Below are 11,135 nucleotides of genomic sequence, written 5' to 3'. Positions count from 1 at the left end.
CCTTCTTGTTTGCTATGGTGATGGACAGGTTGACAGATGAGGTCAGACAGGAATCTCCGTGGACAATGAAGTTTCCGGATGACACTGGGATCTGTAGTGAGAGCAGAGAGCAGGTGGAGGTCTGCTCTGGAAAGAAGAGGAATGAAAGTCAGTCGTGGTAAGACAGAATACATGTGTATGAACGAGAGGGAGGGAAGTGGAACAGTGAGGTTACAGGGGGCTGAGGTCAAGAAGGTGCAGAAGTATTTGGGGTCAACTGTCCAGTGTGATGGGGAGTGTAGGAAAGAGGTGAAGAGGCGAGTGCAGGCGTGTTGGAGTGGGTGGAGAAAGGTGTCAGGAGTGTTGTGTGACAGAAGAGTGTCAGCAAGAATCCAAGGAAAGGTGTACAAGACAGTAGTGAGACCAGCTATGCTGTATGGGTTAGAGACTGTAGCAGTGAGGAAAAGACAAGAGGCAGAGATGGAGGTAGCAGAGATGAGGATGTTGAGGTTCTCTTTAGGAGTGACCAGGATGGACAGGATTAGGAATGAGCACATCAGAGGGACAGCTCAGGTCGGCTGTTTTGGGGACAAGGTCAGAGAGGCCAGATTGAGACAGTTTGGACATGTGCAGAGGAGGGATAGTGGTTATATTGGTAGAAGGATGTTGGAGATAGAGCTGCCAGGCAAGAGGTCAAGAGGAAGGCCAAAGAGGAGATATATGGATGTGCTAAAAGAGGACATGAAGCTAAGTGGGGTGAGAGTAGAGGATGCTGAGGATAGAGTTAGGTGGAAACAGATGATTCGCTGTGGCGACCCCTAACGGGAACAGCCGAAAGAAGAAGAAGAAGATGATGATGTATTTTCTAATGACTAAGGAAATGTGAGACATTCCTCATAGAATTTATGATTAATAAAATGATACAATTTTGAATCTAACATTTGAGTGATTTTCACAGCGGTGTAAATACTGTATAATGTATACTGCAAATTAATCTTATTCACTTTATTGGTCATAAAGAATTTGAAATCATCTTCTTGTATCTCCATGAAAAAAAATCCAACTAGTCCAGTTAGTTTTGTAATAAAATGCACTGATGAAACTGAATGTCGTCACCACCACAATAGGAAAAGGAATTGCATTTGCTGTACAGACTTGAGGTCAAGGTCAGTGTTTATTTGTCATATGCACAGTTAGGAAACGTGTTTCCCTGTACAATGAAATTCTTACTTTGCCGTCCACATGAATGCCACACTTGAGACAGAGTTGTGATAGTATGTAGTGTACATAAAATTGGACTTGATCAATTTAAAGAGCTTTTTTTTACAACTATGTTTTATTATAGTACTATGCCCTGCAGCAACTATTAAAAAGGACAAAATATATCAGTGAATATAATTTTTGATCTTACTTGGAAAAAAAGCATATGCAAACAACAATTCAATATTCAAATAATGATCAGATTGTGTGTGACCCTCAGTGAGCTTTACCCCTGAGCGCTACCGCTCTGTTGGCCAGAATATGTGTGTATTTGATTTGAATTGATTTGATTTATTCTTTCAAGCATGTAAAGACAGTTGATATGACAACACACATAATTTTACACATAATCCAATATCAGTTTGCTTATACCTAGTACATGCTTGAATGGAGTATTTGAAATATGAAGTTAGTTTACTTGATCATTATTGGCAGGTTTTTGATAACTACAAGAGAAAAATAAGATATTGTCCTTAAAGCCCTCACGTGTCCTGTAGCTACAGTATACGATGTTCTAGTGATCAGACTGTTCAAGGAACAAAACATTGACATGTGGAGCAAACTGGTCTTTCTTTTGCAGATGTTTCGTGAGATGACTAGAGAACATTCTCACAGACCACTTATACAAAACCCATAGTGACACACTTTCAGTTCTTTTTATTGAGAGTAAACTTTGCACTGACATTTTCACTTACAGTTCTGGCCACACATCAAACTGCTCTTATGGACAAACTGGGAATGTATCAAGTATAATCTGAGAGTGCAATTTCTTTTTTGACTTCTGAAATTGTTGGTTGAGGGATCATTAAAACACAAACATTATATATGGGGTACAAAATAGCACAGGACCATTCCCCTGGCACCATAAACCAAACCTTTATTAAAGTAGACAACGAAAAATAATAAAAGCAGCACTCATCTGACCTCCACATCCTGCCTGATAACAGCATGCCTATACAAATTAAAAGCTTTTACTGTTGCACCATGCAACCCACAGCAAAAGTTTCCTGTCAATCAAGCTACTTCTCATGGAACAAAGTCAGAAATTTTGTGGGCAATGCCTCCTGCCGTCACATCTCAGTATGATGTTCTCTCACCATTAGCACCTACAACATGTCTGAGTTCTGTCACTCCCTCTAAAGTCATGCTCATTTCTGTCAACCACACTTCAAACAAGCTTCATACTATCAGTTATAAGTGATGCCTTTTTGATTGCATAACACATTGTGTACAACTTTTGTAATGTAGTGGGAGCAAACTCAGAATTCACTCTTAAACAGCATATCTTCACATTTGTTTGACATGACATCAAAGTGTAATGAAAACACTTTGCTGCTGTCATTCAAGCCCAGCACAACTGGCAGTGTGTAATTCTCTTGTAAACAATACAGTTTTAAGTTAAAGGCTGAATGACAACCCAGATGTCAGAGTGCTGCATCATGTAAAGATCCTTATGAAATGAAAGGGCAACTACATTTGAGCAACACTCAGATAAAGTGGTTGTTAATTATAGTGGGAATTCAAAAGGGAATAATTGAAAAACCTCAGAGCAGTTTTTAACTACTAAAACAGTCAAAACATGACCATTTCTTCTCTGGGGATAAGGTAAAGTTAAGATAAACCAGGGCTGAAAGGACCAAAAAAAAAAAAAAAAAAAAAAAAAAAAAACAAAATGTGTAATAAAAGCCCAAAGGTATTTAGGGCTGAAAGGACCAAAAAAAAAAAAAAAAAAAAAAAAACAAAAAACAACAACTGTGCATTAAGAACCCAAGTGTATTATGGCAACAGCCAAACAGCTGTGTTCTCCATTAACTTTCATTAGTGACTCTGTTTAGCATGTTTAAAAAGCAATGACAATAATAAATACAAACAAACAAACAAATATGGCCCCCCGACCCAACATCTGTGGTCTCAACTGAAAGAACTTTCTTCCCTATAACAAAGAATAAAGGAATAAAAAAAAGAATAAGTTACAGTAAAACTCCAACCCATTTCACATCTATCAATAGCACACTAGCCATCAGTAGTGGAACAGATATGATAAAAGCATCTTCACCTGTAAAATCTTAGACTTTTTTTTAAAACTTTTTTTATAGCTGCTGTGGCTCAGATTCTACTGTATGTGCAGAAAGACAAAATGACTGAATACATTTTCTTACAACAAAGTGAAAGAGACTAAACCATGTTCCCACACACCTCATGACAGCAATGGTTTCAGTGCCAGGTGAACAGATCACTGAATCCACGTCTGCAATCACTTCTCCTTATTTTGTGTGATTTCAAATTCTGACTTCTGCATACTTACACATTTTTGTCACTATAACTCCCATACCATATTGAGGAAATGGCCGTGGCATTATCAAATAATTGTTAAACAATATTATTTGCAGAACATTATAAAAGCAACACTACAACCCAGATAGAAATGTTATGAATATATAGTGATGCTTTGATTAATATATTTTATGATGTATTACCTAATTTGACAGAGATGTTTTCATGTTGTGGGTTATGTGAGAACTTGAAGCCAAAATTAGGAGCATAGCATTTTGTGACACAGATGAAAACTGAGCCAAAGCAACTGTAAAATACTGCATTGTTGATAAGACCTAATGGAGGAAAAAAGGCAGAAAAATGATGGGAATGGGTAACAGCGCGGTGCAGTGAGCAGGAAACCTAGTTTGTTCAATTCCCCCTGAAAACAAGCACCAATAATGCAGAAGTGCCTTTGAGCAGACACTGACTTAGTACCGACTTCAGGGCACTGCAGCTGAAACTGACCCTCCCTGTGCAGTGGGGGCAAAACTATTTCTCATTTTGATCACTGGACAGAATCATTACCGGCATAAAATCCAGGCCAGTCACTATGTTTACTGAGAAGCCACCCAAAAAGGAAACACCAGTAGTGTTGGTTCTCTGACAAAGCAGGCACAGTGTGCATGAATGTGCAAAAATCAGAATTAGGCCCTCTGATTGTACAGTACGCTGGACGAGCTCTGAGGTTACAGTTTTCATTAGATTTGGCTCTCAGAGCTCTGAGCAGGATTGTGGCTGCGTGAATGTGTAACTGAAGTGTGGGTATACAAGCCAAGTTTGGATTTCAGCATGATCAGCACTGAAACATCACCCTGAACAAACTGAAGACAAATAGAGGAAGCAGGAAATAAATAAAGTAAGAATACATGAGCAGCATTTTACGTGTTATGATATCAGTAGCTCCACTGATGTGCTGTTATAACACTCCTTTCTTTTCAAAGAAGCATTTGTCTGTTTTCACAGACAACAACGCAAAAAAAAAAAAATCTAATTGTGTGTGACATCTTTACTGCACAAAGTCTACAGGGCTTTATGTTCTCTCTACACAGGGCTCAATACACACAGCAAACACTCAACCCCGTCGACCTACATTTTTCACTGTGGCATTCTATCTTATATATTTTCCAATCAGTATTTCACTCTACGTTCCCAGTCCTTAAATTTGTTTCCTTTTTCAATTTTAGCACAACTTTTTCCTCTGCTCTATCACACCAGGTGTACTTGTTCCTCCCACTCCTCAGGTGATTGGTCCCTCTCTAACTGAAGGTCATGGTCTACGTCTGTCTCTGGGGTCGGGGCAGTGTGTGCGGGACTGTTTCCACGGTGGGAGAGTGAGCAAGAGTGTGTGTGTGCTTCGTCCAGCGAGATGTCAGCCACACACCCTGGGTTTTCACCCTCCTCACCAGCCTCTCTGTTTTCCAGCTCCAGAGTACTGGGCCTTGTCATTTTCAGGCCCTCCAAACCTAGATGGGGGCTTGTCGATCCTGTGTCCGCTACTGGCTTGCCCTCCAGGGGCTGCCAGAGCAGGGCAGGGGTCATGCCCCTGGAGGTCTGGCTCTCTGACTCAGTCTCAGTATGTGTGTCAGGGGAGGAGTCAGTTTCTGTGGTAGGCGGGGAGGGAATGAGGGCCAGGCTCTGGGGGTTGTTCTGGGGGTTAATGTTGTTATTAAACCAGGCCATGATGTTGTCCAGCAGCTGGGCACTGGCTGTGGGGTCCAGGGCCTCCAGGCTCTGAGGATCACTGGGGGTGAAGGGCCCCCCCGGGGGGATGACCGGTGAAAGCAAAATATCCGGCTCGAGCTCTGGAGATGGGAGGCACAACTGGGCAGGGGGCTGGGGTTCTGATTTTGCTGGGCGTTCAAGAGCACAGTTGCCAGAACGCTCATGAGTATAAGCGTGATCACGTTCTGAGCAAGTGTTGTAAGAGCTGTCTGGTTTTGGAGTGCTCTCATATGTGGCTGCATATTCCTGATTATATGAACTAGGATGGGTGGGGTTTTGGGTTTGTTCAAGTGCAGATGAGGCAGTGTGTTCAGCCTCAGCCAAATAACCACTGGACCAGCAGTAACTCTGCTTTTTGGAGTCATAGCGAGGGTCTGTGATGGTGTGATCAAGTACATATGGATTTGTCAGTGCACTCTGGTCTTGTCTATGGCTGCAGTCGCTGTAAGCAGGGTCGGTGGTGTAAGAAGCAGTGAGAGTACTGTGGTTGTATGTGTGGCGTGAGCAGAGCTTCTCTTGTGTGTGGGGGTCCAGGTCATAAGGAGTGGTTATGTTCCCCAGTTTCATAAGGCTGTCACCAAGCTCCAGCAGTTCCGCACTGAGGGATGGAGGTGGGGGAGGGAGGGGAACAGTGTGAGATGTGGGAGGCTGGGAGGTGGAGTCTGTCCTGTTAGGGGGGTGAGGAGGATCCAGAAGAGAAATGGGGAAAGAGGAGCCTCTGGCTCCTGGAGAACCATCTGTGTTGAGGGAGTGTAAGGGAACATCACCCAGGTCTCCTGCAAGGCCCGGCCTCCTCTCCTGTCCTCGGTCCATTCCACGCTCCAGCTCTGCTCTCCCCTCCATCCCTCTCTCCAGGCCCCGCTCTCTGCGGGATTCCTGAAGCGACAGCTGGATGGCCAGAAGGACGTTTGGGTCATCTTCATCCAGCGAGCCCAGCGCTCTTCTATGACCATCACTCCTTTCTGAACCATCTGGAACAGAAAATGTCACATCAAACCAAGGACTGCTTTGTATAGCTTTACTGTCAGTTGATTCCAGTGATCAATGCCTCTCTGGGCTTCGACCAAATCTGATTCACAGAGAAATAAAGTAAAACCCCACTTGCTGATCGTCTGATGCAGTGACAAGTCAACATCTATAAATTGAGGCAAGACAAGGAGTTAAGACTAGGATTTACAGTTTGTGCAAATGATCTTGCCATTGAATGTTGTATATGTCACTATGCATATGTGAAAATAATAAATTACAGCACAACACTCTACATGCACCCTTTTGCCTTTTGGCTAATCCTTATTGTAAAAATCTTTATGAGGTCACTAAACATTCTGTTCACCAGACCTGGGTTGTCGCTCCTCCGGCTGGTCTCTGGTGTGTTGCTGCTGCTTCTCAGGTTGTGCAGACTCAGCATGTCTCCTCTGCGCCGTGGCCTGTGTCTACGACGGTACTGGATGTCCGCATAATCCTGCTAAGAGTGATTCAAGGTGTGTTATTACAAAACCAACTCTAAAAGCTGTGTTGCAAGTCTATATTGCCTCAATCAGGTTCATAATCTAAGGCCCAGAAAAAGAGCATACAATCCATGCATTTGCACAAATGCCGTGGAACTATGGTACATCACCTGTGACCGTCTTTCTCTTTGATCTGCAGCTCCAAGAACAGAATGACGACTCCCCATCTTAACACATATAAGCAAAATAAGTCAGCTGCAGCTGTAGTCATGCATGGCGTTCTCATATACAGGTAGGTCACAAGCACACCAACATGGTTTTTGCAAGTAGCATTAGCTCAACATAAACAAAAAAAGTCAGCAGAAAAAAGTTTGTGTTTCAGCAAATGGTGTGGAAGGAGGAGATTCTCTGCTCACCTCAGGGGAGGCAAGGCCAAGGTACTCCCAGTCCCATGATCCTCCAGGGTAGCTGAAACAAACAAGAATGTTTTCAAGAAAGCTGATGACTTAAGTTAACTTAAAATTCAGTTTCAGCACAGTTTGTATCCACGCATTTATACCCATACTTTGTCTCCTGAATCCCTGCCAGTGTCGTTCCTATGCAGTAAATTTGCAAACCTGAGCAAAGTACGACTGCATTTTATTTATGAATGAATGAATTTGTCCATACTTCCTGCGGTGAGGCTCAGGAGAGTCATTGGGAGCCACACCACGGGCCACTGATGCAAGGAACTCCTGCCTCTTCTGCTGCACCAGACGGGCTGCGCTGATGATCTTATGGCATGGCGTCCTCAGGTACGGCCGGTTGACCTTCTGCGCCAGATCCTCCACTACCATCTCCAGGTCGGTCTGGGAACAAACAAATACAACATGCTAATTCCCATCTGTTTTGGGAGAAACTTGAAATTCAAATTAAAAGAGGGATTTGCAGATGATTTATTATTATATTTACAGCACCCCTACAGCTCAGTACAGGAAACGTTACACATTATTAGCACATTCTCTATCTCACACTACACAATAAATTGGAATAAATCCACCATATTGCCACTCTCTGAGGATGCCCGGGATTCTGCAGCTCAAGACTCCTTCCTCCAACTTTGCACAGGCAACATTAAATATGTAGGTATAAACATCTCCCCCCAGGCTGTCAGAACGTTTTAGCCTCAACTACACCCCTCTGCTAAAAAAGATAGAAGATGATTTCAAACGCTGGTCCAATCTTCCTCTCACTCATCGGCTGACTGTCAAAATGTAAACTCTACCTCAAATTAACTACCTGTTTACAGTGCTTCCCACAACACCCACAGATAAATGGTTTGATTCTATAACGTCACAATTTTATTGGAAAAACAAGAAACCCAAAATATCCCTATTTACACTTCAAAAGAAGAAATCACTAGGTGACCTAGAAGCACCAAATTTCCAATATTACTACTTAGCAAATCAGCTACAATATTTGGTCAAATGGATTCAGGACAGCTACAACAGTGCATGGATAGAATTAGAGCAAAATTACTGTAAAAATAATGCAAATAACTCAGTTTCAGACCTTCCCTTCCTACCCAACTCTAATAAGAAAATGAATTACCGTAAGAACATCACAATCCTCTCAACTCTGACAGCCTGGTGGAAAGCAAACAAAGTCATTAAATCATCACTTGCACCATGTAGATACACTCCAATTTGGCACAACCCTGATTTCCAACTGCATAATAACCCTATCTATTTCCCAGCATAGCAACACAAAGGAATCACTCACTTACACCACCTATTTGAAAATAACCAGTTTGTATCATTTAATACACTGATCCAGAAGTACGGAGTTCAGAGAGAACAGTTCCTCCAGTATAATCAGCTAAAATCCATACTTAAGTCAAAGATTAGTGTAACCAATAACCCACTACAACCCTCCAAATTAATTGGAGATTATGAAAATTACAGATTCCAAGAAAATAATATCCAAGATATAAAAACTCATATCAAGTACAGATTGAACAATAACGCCACCAAAACTCAAATGGAAAAATGATTTAACTCTCTCCCTCAGCTCCGACTTCTGGACAGAAATTTGCAATAATATATTTTCTATGACCAGCAACGTAAACTTACAACTTATACAATACAAGACCATTTATAGACCCATATTACAGAAAGTAAAATGTTCAAAATGGGTTTTACCGACACAGACATCTGCTCACAATGCACTCTAGATTGCACCAACAATTATTTTCATGCTACTTGGACCTGCCAACCAGTTCATTCCCTCTGGATAGCAGTGACAGAGAAACTCTCCACCACCTTGGGCTGTAGAATCCCTTCATTCTAGATGATTTTAGAATCATTTCTCTAGCTATTGCCAAGAAAACAATCTTTCAAAAGTGGAAATCAAAAAGATCACTACACATAAACCACTGGACCAACCTTCTGATAGAATACATCACATTAGAGAAAATGGCATCTACTCACAAGAATAGTTTATCAGCTTTTAATGGCACATAAAACCCATTTTTAACACACTTCAACTTGAACCAAACACCTGAGGCTGAGGCCACGCACATTCCCACCAACCTCTAAAAATGTAACAAGCTGTTTTTATTGGTAGTATCTTATCATTGTTGTGATTTCTTTTTCTCCTCTACTTCTCCCTTTCTTGCCCTTCATAGACTGCATAAGTTGGAAATACACACACTTCACAGCCTCACACACCACGATCTTGTAAAACACTCTACATCTTTTTGTAATGTCATGTATTCGTTGTCTTGTTATCCATGTCCGGACTTATTTTGTTAATGTGTTACTTTGGTACAATAAAAAAAATTTAAAAAATAAAAAATTTGCAAATCATATTTAACTCAAACTGTAAATAAGACGTGTATTTTGAGTCATCTTTGTCTTGCAGGAGACATCATCTGAAAGTAATCCTGTCAAAGTGTCCGAAAAGGACCTCTGGAGGTTCAAATACTTGTTGCAAGGATTTTCTGTGAGTAACTACCTAAATTCAAATCACTACATTCTCAACATTCTCTCTGTCTTCAAAAAACCCTTACTACACAGTCCTCAAGTTTAACTTTTACAGTCCGGCCCTGTGGGGTCTAATTAACACAGCAGACTGGAAAGCTGAACAGAGGGGCTTTGAAGTCATTAGCCTTATTCTTTCAGAGGATGCATGCATAACAGATTACCTGCATGAGCTCAAATATCTCTTTCTGGGTGCTGCCTTGCTGCAGGAAGAAGCCATATGGGTAAGAGCACTTCAGCACGCGCCGCGTCTTCAGCAGCTCACACACACCATCCTCAATGAACCGCGTGTCTGGAGGGGAGCCTTCACCTGCATGTGCGTGCACACACACACTAAATTGTCTAACAAACCTTGGCTTTATTTTAAAAGCTGACAAAAATGTCTTTTTTATTGTCAGTATTCCAAGAGTAGTCCTACATTTTCAGGCATTGCTGTGGTAATAAAATGCAACATTTCTTTCTGTAAATAGGATTAATGTATTATAATAAAAACAAGCCAAAGCACAGGCATCAGTGTGGATGGAGGAGGTCATCCCCTTCTCCCTTCTGTACACTGTCTGAAATAAAAGCAAATGCACATAACCTACCAAACCAATTAAAGCTTAGATTTAAGAGTGACCCCACTGTGCTCTTCATATAGAATCTAACAAAGCACCAATATACAGCTGGCAAGCAGCTAAGCCAAACTTTCTCATCTGATGCAGCACTTCAACAACAGACTGAAGTCACTATAAAGGAGACTTACGGCCAGTGAAGGCCCTGCTCAGCTGCTCCATCTTCTCTTTAGCTGTTTTCAGCAGCTTCTCCTCCAACTATTTCACAGAGGAGAGAATACATGTCCCATATGTTAACAATCTTAAGATCCAGATATATGATTCACGAGTATTTTCTAAATCCAAGCCAATAAGAACTGTTTAAATGTGTCTGTGCTGAAATTTTGTTACCTTATAACTGTGTTCATGATTCTTGAAGCGAGTATAATAGTGCATGAAACGGTCCAGCTCCTGAAAGCTTTTGTGCTTCTTTTCTGCCTGTAACAAAATAACTGTGTGTCAGAGTCTATGCATACATAAAATGTTGTTATGAACATGTGGTACAAAAATATATTCAGTGACAGGTGCTAAAGTAGCAGCTGTAAATGTACAATGTAGGATTATATTTTGTGTGCATGTTCACACTAGTGACAGATTGTGTGCAATCAACTGGGTGTGTTATGTTTTTTTTGAGTGTGTCTTTGTGTATGCACCTCTACAGTCATTTCCTTGGACTGTTCCTCTAATTGTTGGATAACTTCATAGCGAGTACAGCGGTAGTAGCCTCCTGTAGAGGAGCTATGCTTCTTCCACTCCTCTAGACAGATCCAACAGAAATCATACTTACACTACAGAAC

General features: G+C 41.5%; 1 protein-coding gene across 1 annotated transcript in view; it reads right to left on the bottom strand.

Moving 5' to 3' along the window:
- Positions 1-2,951: 2,951 nt before the first annotated feature.
- The window catches only part of LOC109963910 (ankyrin repeat and IBR domain-containing protein 1-like), a 23,630-nt gene continuing 15,446 nt past the window's right edge, over positions 2,952-11,135 (bottom strand). The window contains exons 13-21 of the mRNA XM_020606839.1: positions 10,992-11,126; positions 10,690-10,776; positions 10,491-10,557; positions 9,910-10,055; positions 7,395-7,573; positions 7,142-7,193; positions 6,896-6,952; positions 6,616-6,742; positions 2,952-6,248 (exon numbers count right to left, since the gene is read on the bottom strand). Of these exons, the coding sequence (XP_020462495.1) occupies positions 4,762-6,248; positions 6,616-6,742; positions 6,896-6,952; positions 7,142-7,193; positions 7,395-7,573; positions 9,910-10,055; positions 10,491-10,557; positions 10,690-10,776; positions 10,992-11,126 (2,337 nt within the window). The 3' untranslated portion in view covers positions 2,952-4,761. The remainder of the gene's footprint in view (positions 6,249-6,615; positions 6,743-6,895; positions 6,953-7,141; positions 7,194-7,394; positions 7,574-9,909; positions 10,056-10,490; positions 10,558-10,689; positions 10,777-10,991; positions 11,127-11,135) is intronic.

Source organism: Monopterus albus, unplaced genomic scaffold (assembly GCF_001952655.1).
Source record: "Monopterus albus unplaced genomic scaffold, M_albus_1.0 scaffold82.1, whole genome shotgun sequence".
Classification (NCBI taxonomy): domain Eukaryota; kingdom Metazoa; phylum Chordata; class Actinopteri; order Synbranchiformes; family Synbranchidae; genus Monopterus; species Monopterus albus.
Note: the sequence above shows the minus strand (reverse complement) of the source record. Positions and strands in the feature narration are given on the sequence as shown.